Genomic DNA, 21,098 nt, shown 5'->3' with positions numbered 1-21,098 from the left:
ACACAATGTCCTACGTGGCAGCAATAAAACACAGCATGCAATAAATACAATGAATCATGATCTATCAGTAGTTCTCCTCATTCCATCTTTTCTCTGAGGGTTTCCTCCTCGCACATGCTGGTTACATTGATTTGCTCTGGGCTCTGCACATGACTTTTTGTAGCATTATAACAACTTCAGCATTGTTTTTACATGGGCTCTTCAGTGGCATTTGATATATGCTTTTCATGTCCGATTGAAGAAAAGAGTGAAAAAGCGGTTTCCTTCCCATCTCATGACAAACTGAACTCACTGTGAGTGGGAGGGCGGTCCATGATGATGATGAGCCTGCTAGCAGCCTTCGAGCAGGCTGTTAGCCGTGTGGAGCTAGCGTGCTACCGAACTGTGCAGTTTATTTTCGGGAGAGCACGATGAAGATCATCATGGAGTATTACAGACTTATTCCACTACAGCGTATTGACAACATCACTGGGAGCTAGGGGTGTCTTTCATCCACCACAGCGGGTCTGTCCCGACCCCTTAGTGTCATTGTTTGGATGGACTAACGCAAGAGCTAGCACCGCCGCTTCAGACTTCCCGAGCGGGCACGAATGGGATTTACCCAGCTAGCCGCTGCTAATGGTTGTGCTGGCTGACTAGCTTCGCGGCTAACCGGTTAGCCTTAGCTAGCTGACACAGGTAGCTCTACATTTGTTTTTGTCGTGTTTTCTTGTGTGATCGCTTTTACTCCGATACAAAACCGCTTTCCAGTAACTTAGGCGACAAACTGCCGGGTCGCACCCATTTGTCGCAGTAACGTTATACTAACATTAGGTTGTTATGTATCGATGTTTTCATATTGTAGATGACATTGATCTGCCTAGTGAACTTGGCTAGCATGGTTAGCTATGTAAGAAACAACATCTAACCCACCGACACAACACAAACTAGTCGATGTGACTGTCAAGTCAAAGCTAAAAGCTATAACTTAGCTGTGTTAGCCACACTGAACTAACATGCTTGTTAGCTAACATGTTTGTTTACATAGTTTTGGAGGTCCTTTCATTCGACATCACTGGACATTTGTCGGTTCATCGCTGCCCTCCTTGAGTTAGCATGAGTTATTTTAACACCAGGTCACTAAAAGTCTTGTTCATTGGGGTTTCTGTCTCTGATGTGATGACCACTTATTCTATCATTGGTTACTTGCTAATTGTATAATACTTTAGAAAACACAATGACATCTTTAATAATTGCTAGTTACATCTCGCCAGTTAAATTGTTATACATGTGTTGCTACCACCTCTCCTTCAAACTGAACTGCATTAACTATACAGAATGGCTATATGCAATATGGTCAGCTCAAAAACACTACAGCAATATACAGTGCTTTGACATGCATATCCCTATAGAGCAATTACTACATTTCTCTCATTTTCGGTAACCCATGTTATATTGAGATACCCCCAGGTGTATTTAGCATTTTTATATGCTGTCACAATGCAACTCGAGCATCTCTTACAGTGATGCACAATATCGGATTTTATTGGATATTGGCCGATAATGAATACCAATATATCCACTTTTAGTGTTCATCAAGTATCTTTTGTAATGGAATTTAGGTCATATTATTATTACCACTTTTACCTTGATGGCCCACCAGTAGGTTGAGACAAAAACTGCAATGCCTTTCAGTGTATGAAATATACATTTTTAAACAATGAAGAGGAGACATCGCTAAAAGTAAATCTTTGACGGTAAAAACTGTAACAAAATTTATGTTTTGTTCTTGTCAACAGGCATGTTAACACATCTAGCCAGCTATTTGTCAGCAAAGCCAACAGAAAATTCAACAAAAGGCAAAACATGTTTATCACGAAACATTTACATGTAACATTTAAATGTAATATGTTCACTATGTCAGTGATAAAAAAATAGTTTGGTCTGGTTTGGTTTGTGACATCATCAGAAATCAGCATGCTGGCGGACTCCGATATTTAATTTAAAAGCCAATATCTGCTGATACTAATGATGTGCTGATGTTATCGTGAATCCCTAATCTCTTAAGTATTTACCACAAGCTTTTTGCATTACTGTGCACGGGTCAGTGGTTCTTATATAATTCTGTTTCCCTCTTTCTTACAGTTGGTTGACATCACTCATCTGATAATTACCGGCCTCTGAAAATAGCGATTTGTTGGCACGACCATGCCTCCCAGGCCCTCCTCAGGAGAACTATGGGGGATGCACTTGATGCCCCCCAGCATCCATGTGGACTGCCTTCTGCCAAATGGCATGATTCTCACGTTGGAGTGCCTCCGGGAGGCTACGCTGATCACAGTCAAGCATGAGCTTTTCAAAGAGGCCAGGAAGTACCCTCTTTACCATCTGCTGCAGGAGGAGAGCTCCTACATCTTTGTCAGTGTCACCCAGGAAGCAGAGCGGGAGGAGTTTTACGATGAGACCAGGAGGTTGTGTGATCTCAGGCTCTTTCAGGCCTTCCTTAAAGTCATTGAGCCAGTAGGCAACAGAGAAGAGAAAATTCTCAACAGAGAGATAGGTATGGTTCATGAATAATGCAGTTGCAAAATAACTTAATGTACTATACAGTAATGAATAGTAACAACCGTTGGCCTCGGGGACATCATTACCCACAGTGAGGCGGATTAACATAATACTGTTGGCTTTAAATAACCAGTGTGTAGGATTTAGGGTCATCTGTTGGCAGAAATGGAATATAATATTCATAACTATGTTTTTATTATGTTATAATCACCTAAAACTAAGGATTGTTGTATTTTCCTGACCTTAGAATTAGCTGTATATCTATGTACGGGGCAGGTCCTCTGTCATGGAGTACATGATGTTGTTTCTACATTAGCCCAGAACAGACAAGCCAAACACTGGCTCTAGATAGGGCCAATAGCGTTTTTACATTGGCCACAGTAGTTGTACTATATGCTTGACAAGGGGAATTTCATGGTCAGACAACCATCTCAGAAAATGTCAGTTTAATGGTGCACTGTATTTGTCCATAGTACACTATTATTATTATTAGTATTAGTTACAGTGATCCTTAAGGAATGAAAGTTGTGAATGAAAGTGACAGTTTTATTTGGTTGAACAAACACTTAATTACTATAATTGAAACTTGAGATCATTTTCTTGGCAGTATCTATGGGGGTCTCCCTTTTGAAAATAAGCAACATTCTTATTGTGGTTACATTTTTTCAGCACCTTAGATTAGCAAATGTATACTGATTGATCACCATGAATTTTCATATTATGGTATGCCTTGAAATCACTATACCACTGCAACCCTATGCTTGACTCATGGGCAGAGTTTTAGTTCTGTTGCTTCACTGCTAGATACCACTAAATCCTGCACGCTGGACCTTTAACTGGGTTTAATCACTTGTTTTTCCTTTCAGGTTTTGCCATTGGGATGCCTATATGTGAGTTTGATTTGGTGAAAGACTCAGAAGTGCAGGACTTCAGAAGGAACATTTTAAATGTTTGCAAAGAGGCTGTGGACCTCAGAGACAGTAACGGACCGCACAGTAGAGCTTTGTACGTGTATCCTCCTAATGTAGAATCCTCTGCAGAACTTCCCAGGCACATCTATAACAAGCTAGATAAAGGTATGACAAAGTATATAATGCAAACATTCACATTTTTGCTGTTTGCACTTTCTATGTGTAAAAAAAAAAAGCATATTTCTTCAATTTTTTTCTTTTATTCTCTTTCCCTCAGGTCAAATCATTGTGGTCATATGGGTTATTGTGTCACCCAGCAATGACAAGCAGAAGTATACCCTGAAGATCAACCACGACTACGTGCCCGAGCAGGTGATTGCCGAAGCCATCCGTAAGAAGACGCGTAGTATGCTGCTCTCCCAGGAGCAGTTGAAGATGTGCGTGCAGGAGTATCAGGGAAAGTACATCCTTAAAGTGTGCGGCTGTGACGAGTACTTACTGGAGAAATACCCTCTGAGTCAGTACAAGGTAATCTAATTTAATCTTACGCATGCATCATCTGATGCTGTTGTACTTAGAGGGGGAGAGATTCACTTCACATCAAATTATCCTCCAACACAAATGTGCTTGGCATTCATGACATGAAATGAAATTATGAGAAAATGCGCTTCCTGCGAAATGTGCTGATTCAAGAACAAACTGTATACATCACAGTATATAAGTGCAAAACACTGAGTACTGCTGAGCTGTGCTTGTAAAATTCAATCATTTACATGTTGATAAAGCCTAGAAATTGTATGAATGGCTTCAAAATGTCAAACAGCATGAATGGCTTCAAAATGTCACAATCATGGCTGCTTCAAAATGTCACTTTGTGTGTCCTTGACAGTATGTGCGCAGCTGTATCATGCTGGGACGGATGCCCAACTTGATGCTAATGGCAAAAGACAGCCTGTATTCCCAGCTGCCCATGGACAACTTCACCATGCCGTCATATGCAAGGCGAATATCTACAGCGACGCCCTACATGAATGGGGAAACAGCCACAAAGTCTCTCTGGACTATCAACGGAACGCTGAGGATCAGGATACTGTGCGCCACTTACGTCAATGTCAACATCAGAGACATTGACAAGGTACACCGGCGTAGTGCTATGACTATTACATCTTCTTTTATTTATAGCTTCTATGCTTTGTTCTGATTTGACAAAGATAAACTCTGACTGTTATCTAACATCTCTTGGAAGTTATTAGAAGATGCTGCACAGTTCACTTCATTTAGTCAGAAATGCAGTGAGAGGTTTCTTTGCCATTCATGAATTTATATATCAAACTGCTGTTCTTGTGGCTGCTGTAGATCTACGTCAGGACTGGGATATACCACGGTGGAGAGCAGCTGTGTGACAACGTCAACACACAGCGCGTGCCCTGCTCGAACCCCAGGTAGACACACAGTGAAGAATGTTGTTCCATACTCATGGATTTCACTCAGCTTTGCAACGGCGAATGTGATTGATTATGTTAATGGAACCTTACCTGTTTTCTCCAGGTGGAACGAGTGGCTGAACTACGACATGTACATTCCAGACATCCCCCGCGCTGCCCGACTCTGCCTTTCCATCTGCTCTGTGAAAGGAAGGAAGGGAGCGAAAGAGGTTAGTGGTGAAATGCCAAAATGCTACACTAAAGTTCTCATGTTTAAAGGAGATGACCAGGCTGCTCAAAATAATCCACAGACCTTGTTGTGAGCAATTTCATGTAGGAATTATTTTCTTTCTACCAAACTACACCTGTCAGCTGAATCAACACGCAGAAGGAAGTGTGCATCTACTATTGGCTGAACTACCTAATGTTGCAACTGAGCCAAAGAGGATGCCATTAATGTTTATATCTTGTGCTTTCACAATAAAACCCTTTCATTTACGAGTAGATGTATGCTTCCTTCTGCAGAGTGATACAGTTGGAGAGTGTAGAAAGAAAATAGTTCCTAATTGTAACCTGCTCACAACAAGGTCTGTGGATTATCTTGAGTAATTGGGTCATGATTTCTGGAGAAAGACATTGCGGTTACATTTTTCATATGTATTTTTTTGGCACTTTGAGCTCCACAAGCCAAATGCCATCTAATTCCAATTCACTGGACAGAAGGCAGACATCTCTATGGCCGATATCTCCAAAACAAATTATGCATTTTTGATTTGGGTGTGAACTGCCCCTTTAAGATTTAAGCTTGGGTTGATTTGAAAACATCTTGATTACTGGTGGTGACAATAAATATGTCTTAATACTACAGCATGAGCAGCCACTTGTAAGAAAAATGTCAAATGAGCAACCTGTGTGTCTGCTTGCAGTGCAGCCAGAACACTAGCATTGTTTTAATTAACATGTCAATCAGTAATTGGCCTTTTTCCATCATGCCATGAGCAATTGCAATCTGATTTCATTATGAGCACAGCGCAGGTAGTTTTCCACAACAGCAGGGCATCGTCAAAGGAGTTGGTTACTTTAATTAGGAGGTGAAGAAAGTATGGAGCCTATCATCTGCAGCTTTTTAACCAACAGTTCTTGTTTCATTACTTTCTGCAATAGATAAAACTTATCAGCTGTCTGAAAGTACCAAAAATGACCATGTCATGTTTTGTTAGATGCATGTTTCATAAACATGTTGAGCCATTGAACACCTTTATGTGCAGCGTCAGAAGGAGGAAATGTTGGGTGTCAAACACGAGGCTCATTTCTGTGAAATAGAACACGAACGCTGGATTATATACATGCATCTTTTTCCTCTAAATCCCTTGTGCATAAGTAGCAATTTGAATCTAGCGCTGCAGTGGCAGACTCCGCCACTAACAATGTAAACAACTATATAGAGAGGTAATTCATTCTTGTCAACCCTCTGGGTTTCCTGGGAGATTCTCGTCTTTAATTGCTCTCTCACAGTTTTCTCACGGGGTCACAATTCTCTCATATTTCTCCCGATATTTGACAAATTTCCACACCTTCTCTCCTTCTTATCACACCCGTTTCTGGCACTGTACAATGTTTAGAAGGCCTGTGGCTCTAAAAGTCTGCTGTTTCCATTTGGACAACAATACATTAACGCAAGAGAGAGCTGCTTGCACCATGTCCTCCTCAGCGAAGAGGGAAATGGCGAGTGCTAAAAGAAAGAAATACTCAAGCAAATGTCAGACGTCCTAGAAGCAGGGAATTCTTGTTTCTTACAGAAAGAAAGGGGCATGTATTTTCTAAAAACTGCTGCATCAATTTTTCCATTGAGCACAGCGGTCGCATGGTGCAATGAATAAATGAAAACTGATCAAAATTAGTTTATGCCAGAGATTCAAGCAGGTTCACGCAAGAGGGGTGAACTATTCTGTATTCTGTCGTGAGAATTGAAAGTAAAATTATCAGTATTTAACAGAAAAATGCTCCTGCATTGTACTTGTGTTATTTTGTTGTTTTCATTCTTTAAAAGTCAGCACAATGTAGGAAACAGCGTTTTTTAAAACTCCCAACTTTTTGAGGGGAGGATCCCCAGATCCCCCCAACTGGTGTCAGAACTGTCCCTGTATTTTTTTTTTAAAATTGTTATACAATGCAGCTATATTAATTGCCGATTGCTAAAAGAAATGCCAACCATAAATAAAATCCAAAACAGGGGAATTTCTTAAAGACTTTAGGGATTATAATTCTGAATGTTATATTCCAGTGCTTATTCAGGTCGATTTATGGTTTATTCTTATTCAAATCAAAGCAGTAAAGAAAGTCGGTTGATGTAGGCATGGGAAATAAACAACTTCCCCATGTTCTGTGCTGCACCTGTCTGTTCCATAGCCCCGAGCTGTTTGCCTTGCTAATCATTTTCTTATGCATCATCTTAATGGTATTTTCCTGTAGGAGCACTGTCCTCTTGCCTGGGGCAACATCAACCTGTTTGACTACACCCACACACTAGTATCAGGGAAGATGGCTCTCAACCTCTGGCCTGTCCCACATGGCCTGGAGGACCTGCTCAACCCTATCGGCGTCACAGGCTCCAATCCAAACAAGGTGAACAGAAACTGTCAACAATATGAACATAATGCTTACTCCATGTTTGTGCTACCAGGGGTGCCTCGTCTTTTCTTACAAAGCAAGTAGTGCTTTGATGGAGAGACTTCAGATCTAAACAGACATTTCTTTTTTTGTGGTCATTCATGGAAGTTTTTTTTGTCAATTAACTAAAAAATATGTCTTTGCTAACAACAAACAAAATTGTATAAGCCAAAGATATTATAATTATAATAGAATTTAAAGTGCGTAGGTTGTCAAAGCAGATTTCTTTACATCTTGAAGCACTCATGCTTGTGTGTGACCTTTAAGCCTCATGACCCAGTTTTAATCGAGCTGGTGACCACGACCTGTAGAGTTTCATAGCCAGATTTAAGCCGCCTTAATTCAATCAACCAAGCCTCTTATCCCACTTAATTAAACAGTCATTGACACAGGTGCCTTTCTTTGATTACAGTAAACACATTTTCCCTCCCCCCGCTTTTTAAACTTGTAGGAAACACCTTGTCTCGAGCTGGAGTTTGACCATTTCAGTTGCCCTGTCAAGTACCCTGATATGGCCATCATCGAGGACCACGCAAACTGGAATATATCCAGAGAGCTTGGCTTTAATTACTGCCACACCGGTTTGGTAAGATAATGAGCTGTTGTTCTTTATTGTGTGTTTTGTTTGACTCTTGAGGTACCTCACGAAATCTGATCTTATTCTGAACTGCAGCCACTTTGTAGTTAAGTCACACCACAGACAGTAACTTCATATCATCTTTTCATTCAGGTGGGACCCAGTGCCATACGGGTGGGAATCTCTAGGGACCTTACAATTCGATACAATAATAAAAAAAATATATATGCACACTGGTGCATTAATATGTCTAGAATTGGGTTTTAAATGTTCAATTACTGGCGTCTCTGTTAGCCATCACTCTAAATTAGTCTGCATTGAGTTTGAAAGAGAGACTAAATAAGTAAGATAAATATATATATTTTTTAAAAGTAGCCACAGTAAAGTTTTCACAGGCCTCCATCCATGTTTATTTCTACTGTTTTCCTGTTCTCTGGTCTGTCTGTGACGTCACATGGAAACGCCAAAACAAAACCACGCGCACATGCAAAAGGTATACTCGTCTGATGCAGGGCTGTGCACACATCTCTGGTCTCCTGGCAATGGGAAAGCAGTCTATAGTGTATTTTTAGTGGGATTAGCTGTGTTTGAAAAACCTGCATGTGTGTGCAAAATTGGTGGGAAAGGGGTATTACAGCCAGTTTTTCCCCCTCCCCTGCAACACTGTGCTGTTCAAGTTGTTGTTCAAGTTTTGTTTTGTTTTTTTTTAATTAAACTATGTGTTATATGGCCTTACAGAGTAACAGACTGGCGCGTGACAACCCCCTGACTGACAACGACAATGACCAGCTTCGACAGGTGTGTAACAGAGACCCGCTGTCTGAAATCACTGAGCAGGAGAAAGACTTTCTATGGAGGCACAGGTAAGGTGTTCATGCTTATATACCATGATATGGAGTCTTTTTTACATTTTACCCAAAAGTCTTTGTGTGCTGTCATGTGATCTAGATGTCATTAAAGATATAACTCATTTATTTATATCCCGAACTATTCCAGACAAGACTGCGTCAACATGCCAGAGATCCTCCCCAAGATCCTCCTGGCTGTGAAATGGAACTCCAGAGATGAAATTGCACAGGTAAGCTCAGGTTTCTACTGCTGACACCTTCATTTTGGAGGACATCCCACAGGGAAATAGATGTGTGCTTTGCCTACTGTTGTACTAATGCAACTCAGCTGATATTTACACAGATTATGCACACAGTCACACAGTCTTTGGTATAGTGGGGTTGTTAAAAAATGCAAGAATACAAAAACATGTATTTGTGAAGTCATGTTTTTTTTCTTATTTTAGATGTATTGCCTCCTGAAGGACTGGCCTGCTATCAAACCAGAGCAAGCCATGGAGTTGCTGGATTGCAACTTCCCTGATCCTATGATCAGAGAGTTTGCTGTAAAGTGCCTTGAGAAATATTTAACTGATGACAAACTCTCACAGTACCTCATTCAACTGGTTCAGGTGTGATGCATCCTCATCATGTTATTCTGAATTCTGATTAATGGTTAATGTTTCAGTTTCATATTCTGTAGTGGTGTTTTCTAGGGAAATAGTCATGTTTTTATGGTATTTTTCTCTGTTTTCTTTGCCCAGGTTCTAAAGTACGAGCAGTACCTTGACAACCCGCTTGCACGCTTCCTTCTGAAAAAGGCATTAACCAATCAGAGAATAGGACATTTTTTCTTCTGGCATTTGAAGTGAGTTAATTTACAAAGGTCTTCTTTTAAGAATTTAGTGCTGTTTATATTTGTTTATATTTGACAAGTTGGTAATTTCATAAGTTAATCAGATGTTTGCATCTCACTTCAAGGAATATTTAAACTCAAAAATGACCATTTGCATATCAGTTACTCACCCATGTGACATTGAATTTGTGAAGAAATCCTTCTTTTTCTTACATGCCTCCACAGTGAAAGAAGAATCTAAAAACAGAAAAATGTTGATGAATTCAAGTCATAGTTATCATTTAACAACAGCAAAAAAAAAATCTAGTCCATTAATCCAGTCATATGTTCAGTGCTTCCCAGACAGACAGCCCTTTCTGACAGAGCACTGAACTATGGTGAAACATATCTGTGCTCACTTCAAAGCCAGACTCAACTGACAAAAACAGTCATTTTACCTCCTTGAATACAGAGCTGCTGGACTACCACTGCCTCGATCAGTTAGTTTGCTTGTGTTTTTGTGTGACTTTGGTGTTTCAAAAGATTAGTACTGAATCAGATAAATCACACAACAACAGCGGTAGACCAGCAGCTCCTGTGTGGTAAAATAACTGTTTTTAACAATGGAGTCTGGCTTTGAAGATAGTATAAATAAGTTTCACTTTCTGTTCCTGTCAGAAAGGACTGTCTGTTTTGGAAGTATTGAGCATGAGATTGGATGAATGAGACTTTGATTATACTGAACGAGTTATCCTACACATGATCATTAGGAGACTGAAGCGCTCCTTTAAATGTCTGGTCTCCAAACACGTTGAATCCAAGAAAGTTGAAGGCTGGACACACTTTCCAGCAGGACAAAAACAACCTCTAAATCTTTTTTTTTCTTGCCTATATGTGTGTAGGTCAGAGATGCACAACAAGACAGTGAGCCAGCGGTTCGGCCTGCTGCTAGAGTCGTACTGCCGGGCCTGTGGCATGTATCTGAAGCACCTAAGCAGACAGGTGGAGGCCATGGAGAAACTCATCAATCTCACTGACCTCCTCAAACAGGAGAAGAAAGATGAGGCGCAGAAGGTAATCTGGCAGCCGGCAGCTGTTAACTGTGATCCACTGAATCGTTGAGTTTAATCTTGACAACATCTGGAGTAATCAGGCCACAGAGATTCCCCAATACAGCAGAGAGACAGTGGAGATTGGACTGTTGCTTCTTTCAGTTTGCTTGTTGCTAAATATATTTCAGCCACATTTCTATTACAAAACAAAGTTATCCTTGCAGTAATAGCCATAGATTAATACAGGATATTTTTTAAATAAATAGTAGTTCCTAAATACAGGTTCAGGGCTGTATCCAACTCAGAATTATGCCAGTCGAATCAGATTTGGCTGTCCAATATCAATATTCAACGATTCAGGGTTTGTTTGTTTTTTGATATAAAGTTTAAAAGGGCTCACGGGATGTTCAGAGTAACAGAGGCATTCATGTAATATAGTAAACAAGCTAACTGGCAGACAACATTTTCTTTTATGACACTACATATCAAACAAAAGATAGAGCCTGTGTCGTATTCAGTTGCTTTCAGCTGTAAATTCACCACTTCTAAGCAGAAGAGAGAAGATAATATTGTCTCAGAATCTTATGGTGCAGAGTCTCTTTCCTCCTGTGTCGTTGACTGTGTCTACTACTCAGCAGCTTGTACCAAAGAGTAGTGCGAAAGTCAAGAGCACTCAAACCGCTCGAAATCTGTGGACTAAAATGTCCCCAGAAGTAGCTTACAGTGCACAGCACACAGACTAGCAAAAAACAAAACAAAAGGACTGCTCGACTTGAAGCAATCTCAGCTGACTTAGGGTTCTCTGCCTGATAATTTGAATCTCTGACTTTCAGGGGGCAGCACTATACAAGATGGTTTCGAAAAAGGCCAGTAGGACCTGTGATAATGGTCGCATGGCACATTTAGTGTAATCTATATTTCTGCATTATTTCATCAGTATCAGTCGCTCTGAGTTTAAAAAAAAAACTGATTTCTGACTGATTATTTTTGACTGTACATTGCTGATATACAGGTGCTGTCAATGAATGTCAACACTTGTAGATATTTCACAATAAACACATTTGAGGAGTAAAAAGATCTGAGCACAAGCAGATCTTAATGTGATTACCTATAAAACAGGGTACATTAGACAAAAACAAGGCCTATCTCTTATGATTGCACTCAAATGAAGCAAATTAAGGCATTTGTTTTTAAGTGAATTCATTTGAATAGGCCACTATCTAAGCACTAACCATATTCAAATAATTTGTAGTAATGCAACATAGTGGACTGATATATATGTAATAATCCAAAAACGGTGTTCAAAAAGTCACAAATAGTGTTAGAGGGACATTTTACCAATTTTCATTGGCAATTTGAAGCTGCATTACCTCATTGTGAAATTTTGACATTTTGCTGAGGAAAAGCAGCAGCATCTGAGTGACTCGCCAGCTGTCTAAAACTAATGCTTAAATAAAGCTGTAGTTGGTGATTTTTTTTTTTTAAACAGCCTTTTGTCTTGCTGAAAACGTCACTACATTCACACAGTGCTAAATCATATTCCTCTGCCTTCTTCATTGCCTTTTAGTGCCTCTAATGGCCTGACTGCACGTGACGAAAATCAAAGGAGTCTCTAACGCAGCCGAAAATCATGTCAGTCAGTGCTAGTGAACTGCGGTCAAACTTCAAATGTTTTCAGAAACATATTTTAGTGTACTGTTTAGCTGTGATCCTGCTGCCAAGTTGGAAACAGCAAAACAAAGCACCATCAACCAGCTAGCAAACTTTCTCCTTTAACAATTGAACAGTACACAAAAATATGTTTCTGAAAACATTTGAGGAGACAAAGACACAATGCAGTACCAGAATCTTGATTTTTAGTTGATCAGTGCTGCCTAGTCTGACAGTTTGACCTTAGCTCACAAGCAGTTATTGACTTGTTTGACGGCTGCAGTAGAGACTCCTCAGCTCTGATGGTTTGTTTTTGGTGCTGTTCACAGATTATCTGTCTTATTTACTTCTGTGAGAATACAGTGACAGTTTCAGCAAATATGACAGAAAGCTATTTTCTTAAAAGTGAGCAACTGTAGCTTTAACTCACACGTTGACACGTTTCTCTCCTTTAAGGTTCAAATGAAGTTTCTGGTGGAGCAGATGAGGAGGCCTGATTACATGGACGCCCTGCAGAGCTTCACATCTCCACTGAATCCAGCACATCAGCTGGGAAACCTCCGGTACATCAGCAATCTCTCATCTAACTGTCTCCTCTGATTGAGTGGCTGGCATTTAATATTTATTTCCCCTGCAGGTTTTGCTTTTGCCTTTTCTCCTTCAAGGCCTAAAATACTATTACTTAATAAAATGTCAGTGTTTCGTGTGTGGATGAAGTACGTTGGGACATAATGAACTCATTTACATTAAACCCAGTCCACATGACTCAGAGGCCGTGAATTAATGTGTACATTTTTTGAGTCACATTTCCTCCTGAAACACTTCCCTGTGTCTGTTTCAGCCTGGAGGAATGCAGGATGATGTCATCAGCCAAGCGGCCTCTATGGCTTAATTGGGAAAACCCAGATATGATGTCGGAGCTGCTTTTCCAGAACAATGAAATCATCTTCAAAAATGGAGATGGTGAGTATCTTTTCAATAGAAATAGAGTGAGTAGAAAGATCATTGAACTCATCACGTCAGTGGGGCCGTAAAGTCTGTCACACTCACTAGTTGTAGTGAGTGTGTTGTCCATTTTGGCCTTTTTTTTTTTACAGCTATTTTTCTTATTAAACAAGACACAAATGCACACCAAGTGTCCCTCTGTCAGTTAACAAAGAGTAATGTTTTCTTAATTGCCTTGTTAATTCATCGTAAAATGCACTCCATTCAAACTCAACAGAAACAAACTATTACTCACCATAACCACCTCAGTTAGTCTTGTTGGTCGTCTGGGTAGTTCTTTCAACTGTTTTATCAATCATCAGCTTCAGTTGGGTTGAAATAAACCCTTTGGGCCCTGAAACAACAAGGAGGCAGTTACAGTGTCAGTTTACATGTTTCAACATACATGCAATAAATAACAGTTAGAAATATTTTTAAAGTAAATGCTTTGCTTCATAGAAAATGTACTCATTACAGCAAAATCTCACCTCGTAACTTGCTGCAAGTTAGTTTGTTACAAGAAAGTTAGCTTTTTACAGTGATTGCAATGGCCAAAAAAAGGCCACTGCTCCGAAAATCCTGCTACAGGAAAATTTGAATAGGAATGTCCGTTCTACTCTGTTTCTATGGTTCTGTCTCTGTGTTTTTGCCTTGCATTTCTCTTGCTGCCTCTATCTGTATTTGTGTATCTTTCAGCACACACACACTCTCTCTGACTTGAAAAAGCTAGTGCTTAGCATGCAGCATAATTCAGTCTGAGCCTTTAGGGCACATCATGGCACACAAACACAACCTCATCCATGTTCTTTACACAGAATTCAGCGAGAACAAGTCACGTTATTTGAATCCCACTTGAGCGCAGCTGCTTGAGCATTTTGCTGCACCATCTGTGACAAAACTGACTTTGACAGCTCTGCACCATAAGGCATCACAGAGTTGATCAAAGAGCAGCTAAGCAGCTAATATGCACCTTACTGTCATCCACCTCCTTGTCTCTCTCTCTGCCTCCGCAGATCTGAGGCAGGACATGCTGACGCTGCAGATCATTAGGATAATGGAGAACATCTGGCAGAACCAAGGCCTTGATCTCAGGTAGGCTCCTCACTGCCCCATGACAGCGAGGATGCAGGTGCACATTAACAGGCTCTGGATACTTTCATGTTCTGCTCTCCATACCAGAATGCAGATTAGTGGCAGCCCCTGCAAGCCACCTCGAGTCATTCAATATGAGTCTGTTACCGCTGTCCTAATTATTTCTGCCTCTCTTTGTGTTTCTCGTACTTCCTCTCTCCCAGGATGCTGCCATATGGCTGTCTGTCGATCGGCGACTGTGTGGGTTTGATTGAGGTGGTGAGGAACTCTCACACCATCATGCAGATCCAGTGTAAAGGAGGCCTAAAGGGGGCACTGCAGTTCAACAGCCACACGCTGCACCAGTGGCTCAAGGATAAGAACAAGGGAGAGATGTGAGTGATTTAAACAGCTTCTGCTGCACATGAAGGGGGTGTTAGTGATAATATTAGGTCTAATATGAGGACATAGTGTTTGAAAAGAGACTAAAATATTATTTGTTTGATTTCTTAGGTACGACCAGGCCATAGATTTGTTCACACGGTCATGTGCAGGCTACTGTGTAGCCACGTTTATCCTGGGCATAGGCGACAGACACAATAGCAACATAATGGTCAAAGATGATGGACAGGTAAAGATAACATTTTATGGTGTATTTGCAAACATTCTGTTTCTCTCTAAATGATGATTTAATTTCTTTCTTTTCTTATGTATTGCCAGCTGTTCCACATAGACTTCGGCCATTTTCTCGACCACAAAAAGAAGAAGTTTGGGTACAAGAGAGAACGTGTGCCCTTTGTGCTCACACAGGACTTCTTGATTGTTATTAGCAAAGGAACTCAAGAGTGCACCAAAACAAGGGAGTTTGAAAGGTAACACCAGCCATACACATGATTTTGTTATTGTGGGATAAAAGAAAACAGATACTGAATCCGAATGTGAGATTGAGATTGAGCTTTGAGCGGTCTGTGTGGCAGATTTGTAGAATGCCCTGCACTTGTCTGTAGCCCCTTTTACACAGAGATTCAGTAATGCTGCTGCAATGAGGACCTTGACTTGTAACAGCCCTGGTACACTAAGCTGACAGTTTGATGTCGGTCAATTTTAGGAAGTCAGTGAGTGTCTGTTGCCCTAGTGTTTTTTTAGATGTCCTGCATCATTGGCCCTTGTCGGCCCCTATTGGTCCTTGTTGGCCCTTGTTCGGCTGTTTTTCAGGCGATTCAGCATGTTGAATCGGCAGCATTGGAGCAGTTCAGCTCAGTGCACAAGATAAAAAACAGAAGCGAGGAAATTAATAAATAGGTAAAGTCAAGAGGGCGTGAGATTGAAAAATGTATCATATTAGGTAAGATTGTTTTTAGCCATTGTTTGTGTTATTGTTTGCCAGTGCACAGTAAATAAGCTTTTTTCTTTTGACATTGGGTTGTATTGTTAATGTGCTAACTGGTTAACGAGTGTCTTAAATCCGTCCATCCCAACACAGACTACTGCTGCCTGCTATTGAGAGTTATTTCCTCTCACACAGGCACAGAACAGAAGTGCTAGTTGGCTGCTGGCTGCAGTCTTTGTGGTGTGTGTTAAGTGAAACTTTGGCTGTGACACAGGTGACGTAATGTGCAGGCGGTCTGTGTAGCAATGCGTTTTTTTGGTATGTCTGTGCCTTCAGACAACAGCAACGGCATTTCGTGTTACATATAACATACACATGCCGTTGGTTAAAGTTTTCTAAACAATTACAGTGGAAATACATGGTAATATAATCATTTATTGTCCCTGTTACATGGTGTTCTGCTCAGAGCTCCCTGACCTCATTATCCTCCCAATTTGCATACATTTTTGGTTGCTGCTCTTCTTCTTTTAGTAAGCTGCTAACTGCCACTAGTTGCTTTTTAAAGGGGGGCTGTCACAAAAAAGGTCATCAAAGCATAACACTCACACCAACCCTCTAGCACATAGTTTTTACATGGACCTCAATCGTGCTCCACTATTTACCTTCACGACTGGCTTTAAGGTGAGACAACCTTGTCTCTTTCTATGCTTATATCTCCTTTTTTAAAAAAAACAAACAAACATTTTTTCCTTCTCTCTGCTCAGGTTCCAGGAGATGTGTTACAAGGCGTACCTGGCAATCCGGCAGCACGCCAACCTCTTCATCAACCTCTTCTCTATGATGCTGGGCTCAGGGATGCCCGAGCTGCAGTCATTCGACGACATCGCTTACATCAGAAAGACGCTGGCCTTGGACAAGACGGAGCAGGAGGCCCTGGACTACTTCATGAAGCAGATGAACGATGCTCACCATGGCGGCTGGACTACCAAGATGGACTGGATCTTCCACACAATCCGCCAGCACGCCATGAACTGAAACGACACCAGAGAGGAGTAACAGCAACAACAGCACATTAAGAACCAAAAGAATAGTAAGAAGCGAGCGAGGTATTTTCCCCAAACTCACTAAGGTCTGGTTATTACTTCTGCCAGCATGTGACTCTGAAACATTACCTGCCAGAGCCCCACAAAATAAGGGTGCTGAGAAGGGCCTATTTCAGGGACACAAAGCGAAAATGCTCCTGTCTCTGCAGGTTTCTGAATCTCTTCTCCCTGCCCTTTGAACCAAGGCAGGGTGGAGATATATTTCATCGGTCTTCTTCATAGGAACTAAACACATCTAATGGACCTCAAAAAAGTTATTTTTATTTTTATTTTTTTTTTTTTTATTCCTTTCAGTACATCTTCATCCATCAGCATTAAGAAAGGAACATCATGAAGTGGTGTACCATGAGCACAGCCCACTTTTCTATCGACAAACTGACATGAGTGTAACTGCTTTATTTCCACTACCTATTTTGAACTGATGAAGAAGGCGGGGAGATATCGGCGTGCACAGCCAGGCCAGCAGAGACAGAATGAAAGGGACAATGAGGAGCCTGGCATGTGCCCACAGAATCATAAATACCCCCTTACAATCATAAAAACAATCACCAACACTCTTACTACAGGACTGACAGAGAACGTGTTGTCAAACACTTAGCTAGCATTTAACGCTTTAGGAGCAAACTATTTGTAGCCTACGACGTGTTCTCAGTTTAGAAATCACGCCACTTAACAGACTTTTGTACAGCAGTATATCCATAGACTTGTATGCATTCGGTGCACATATTCCTTTTTGAGTCTATTTTCTACTGAGCCAAAGTACTAGATGTGTAACCCCACTACTCAGCAGTCTTATTGTAAAAAAAAAATAGTCACTACTATTCCAAGTCTCTCATGTGTACTCATAGCACTGATCTCTGCAGTATTTGTTTTGTTTCGTCTATCAGTATTATTCTGTGTCTGACGTCGAGGCACAAATGTCCATCGTCCACCCCACGCAGTCGGACTAGAGAAAACTATTTCTGACGATCAGCCGTTAAGATGTTATGAATTGTTATAGGGTTGGGTACCGTTAACATTTGAATCAATACCGGTGCTGGTACCTTGAAGTCAGCACCGGTACCCAATATTACCTTTTTTCAGTACTTTACTCTTACTGTAATAACAAAAATGTTATTTTTTAACAAGCTGCAGTCAACATGCTATGGTGATCCTCTGCTTTTTTCTAATCACACATAGAGCGTCTCTATTTATGAGCTTGCTTGTTTGTGTGTCTGCTCGTCTCTCTTGACACACAGCTGACAAACGTGGAATAAGTACAAAGATACAATCACAAACAGCTGATATATCAGTAGGGCTGACCCGATCATTGCCATGGTACTCAATGTCAAAATCAGTATTTGAATACTCCATTTATGTACACACATGTAAGTAAATATATATATATATATATATATATATATATGTATATATGCATATGAACACCCCCAAAAATCCCAAATAGCCCATGAATTAAGAAACAGCTATTGAACATTATTTATTCTGCATCAACATTTAAACTTATAGTTTTGTGACTGACTCTCCTGTCATCACTCACCGGCAGTCCAACACTACTGAAACTGAGACAGTTTGACCACAAGTGACAGTCTCACAGATAAGCTAGCAAGATGTCGAAAACGTCAAGCATCTGAAACAATTTTAGAATTTGCGAAGATGACCTCTAAAAGTGCCAGATGCTTAAAAGGAAACTGGTATGTCACTAATCTACAATGAACTCGGCAAAACTGTCATTTAAAACTTTGCTGTCTGGCAAAGTAATCTTTGTTTTTGATCTGTAATGGCTAAGGTGCGACCGGCGTGCTAACAAAGTGGCTAAATGTCACGGTATTTGAGGTGCATCGACTTATGTTCTGGCCTGACTCCTCAAAGTTTTGATTAATCACCAATATTTTGCACCAAAGCTTCAATGCCTAAAAACTGGTATTCAGGACAGCCCTGGACATAATGCAATTTTTAAAACATAACAGAAAAGAAAATGGACCAGATAGACTGAAACTATTGACGCCACAACTTGCTGGAAAGTTGACTGAGCTCCTCGGCTGGCTTTTTGGCAATTTACAGTACTTCCACCTCCTCCCTGTACCTGCCGTTCTCATCGAGGTGCACTTTTAGGTACCCATAGACTTCAGGTGAATCGGTACTCTATAGTACTAACGTAATTTGGTCAGTACCCTCAAAAGTAAAAGTGTTCAGTACCCAACCCTATTATTTAGCTGTTAAAGGCAAGAAACACAGGAGGAAAGGATGTGCAGTGTTCCTTTTGTGTGCTGTGCTGTTACACTATGCAAGTTGTGATCCTAATATGTACTGTATCCTGAAAAAAAAAAAAAAAAAAAAGATGTCAGAGTAAGGCAGAGAGAAAAATGCATCTCCCCCGACACGCTCACACAGACAAGCGTGTCAGTGAACTTTGTACAGACAGTACATGGAAGAAAAAAAATGCTGCACTGTAACAGACTCGTATACTTCTTCCCAACAAAAAGAACTGTGAGAAACGCCTTTGGACCCTCCCTGCCTTTCGCTTCTCCTTACCAGGTTTATATTTGGAGCTTCAATCTAAGCCATCTGTAAAATGTTTGATCTGTTGAGTTTCGCTCCTGTCCTCTTGTTCTCAGTTAATTGTCGACAGACTCACGTTTGCCATATGGTCCCAGATTGTGACATCCAGGTAAAGAAAAGCAACCGAAGTGAATTTTATCTTTTCAATCTTCCAAGTGTCTTTCTTCCCTCCTCTTTCCTACGATTGTCGCCCTTATGTGTGGAAGAATAGTCTTTGCAGGTTTGCTCACTGCACATAAGAGGTCAGTAAATGTTCCAGCTTTACCAAATGATACGCAGCAGGGCGGTTTCCTGGATACTCAAGTCCAATTTTTTTGTTTTCTGTACATGGGTAAAGGACATTCTCAGGAAACCGATCCTACTGAGATGCATGAGCTTCTGTACGGGCTACAGAGCAGTGGGCCGGACCCAAACTGAGAAAACTAGAACCCGTATTCTTATGGAAGAACTCTCGAAATGATTTCCCTTTGTACTTGTTTTCTGTTTCTCACACTGCATTATGCATGAGGTCCTTGAATATCTACTTTTATTTTTTTTTTGTTTGACCTGATGTTGTTTACTTGAATTTCATGTATAGAAATGACCTTGTTACTTGTGTGAGGTACAACAAAGTCACAATGAAGGTAACAGATACTGATAACTGCTACTACATGTGCAAATGCTTTCCTTGAATAACTACAGAGGTAATATATTTTTGTATTTTTAAATGTACGCAAACTCATATGTGTAAACTGCTAACCAAAAAAAACACACAAAAAAAACAAAGGAGGAATCATGCATAATGTGCGCCATCCTCATACAAAACCCAGTAGACAGCTTGTAGTTGTTGAAACGATATGAATGACAAAGCAGAGCTGGACTGTTGAATGAAGGACAAGGACTTGATGCTGTTGTCAGAGTACGGTCTTCACGTCAAGTGAAGGTCTCTTGCTCTAAGTGGAAGTCTGTAAGCACAATAAGGAGGAAGAAGCTTCCCTGCATGTTTTTAAAAGAACCAGACTCATATGTTAGTTATATATCCATCTGTATATATATATATATATATATATAAATATATATATATATACATATATATCATAAAACCTCTTCAAATACTTGTTTTAGTCATCCTCATTATGACCATGTCTGATAAAAAACTGTATGCATTCATTTATTGTACTGTTGAATAAAAACACTTCTCCCGATATAAATACACCGGTGGGCATTTTTATTACATTTCCTACTAACAAAATGACCATTTGCATATCAATAACTCACCCTTTATTCTGCTGAATTTGTTTTTCTCGCGTGCCTCCACGGTCAGCGAATAATCTGAAAACAAAGTTTTTGATTTAGTAAAAGGTGACTACATTTTTGATTGTATGACTTAAGTGTTTTAAAGGGTTTGTTCAGTTTCACCAAAATCACACAATAACACAAACTAACTGAGGCAGTGACAGACCAGCAGCCTCCATGTCAGGGAGGTAAAATGTTTTTGTCAATGAAGTCTGGTTTTGAAGAGACCATAAATTAAGTTTTGCTCTCCAGGAAATGATAATTGATACTTGGATTATATTTGACG

General features: G+C 40.3%; 1 protein-coding gene across 1 annotated transcript; it reads left to right on the top strand.

Annotated features, from left to right (window-relative positions):
- The first annotated feature begins 129 nt into the window (after nt 1-129).
- On the top strand, nt 130-20,727 carry LOC121951130 (phosphatidylinositol 4,5-bisphosphate 3-kinase catalytic subunit alpha isoform). The gene is made up of 21 exons (XM_042497358.2): nt 130-678; nt 2,125-2,539; nt 3,411-3,620; nt 3,733-3,983; nt 4,345-4,590; nt 4,812-4,897; nt 5,004-5,109; nt 7,352-7,504; nt 8,001-8,135; nt 8,865-8,989; nt 9,123-9,204; nt 9,421-9,585; nt 9,718-9,821; nt 10,691-10,862; nt 12,947-13,053; nt 13,332-13,453; nt 14,488-14,566; nt 14,770-14,940; nt 15,059-15,176; nt 15,266-15,417; nt 16,640-20,727. Exons 2-21 carry the CDS (start codon nt 2,188-2,190, stop codon nt 16,908-16,910), a joined length of 3,207 nt encoding a protein of 1,068 aa, XP_042353292.1. The 5' UTR covers nt 130-678; nt 2,125-2,187; the 3' UTR covers nt 16,911-20,727.
- Nucleotides 20,728-21,098: the final 371 nt, after the last annotated feature.

This window comes from Plectropomus leopardus, chromosome 12, assembly GCF_026936395.1.
Source record: "Plectropomus leopardus strain MGB_pleo_1.0 chromosome 12, ASM2693639v1, whole genome shotgun sequence".
NCBI lineage: Eukaryota > Metazoa > Chordata > Actinopteri > Perciformes > Serranidae > Plectropomus > Plectropomus leopardus.
The sequence above is the reverse complement of the archived record's forward strand: the minus strand, read 5'-3'. Positions and strand labels throughout refer to the sequence as shown.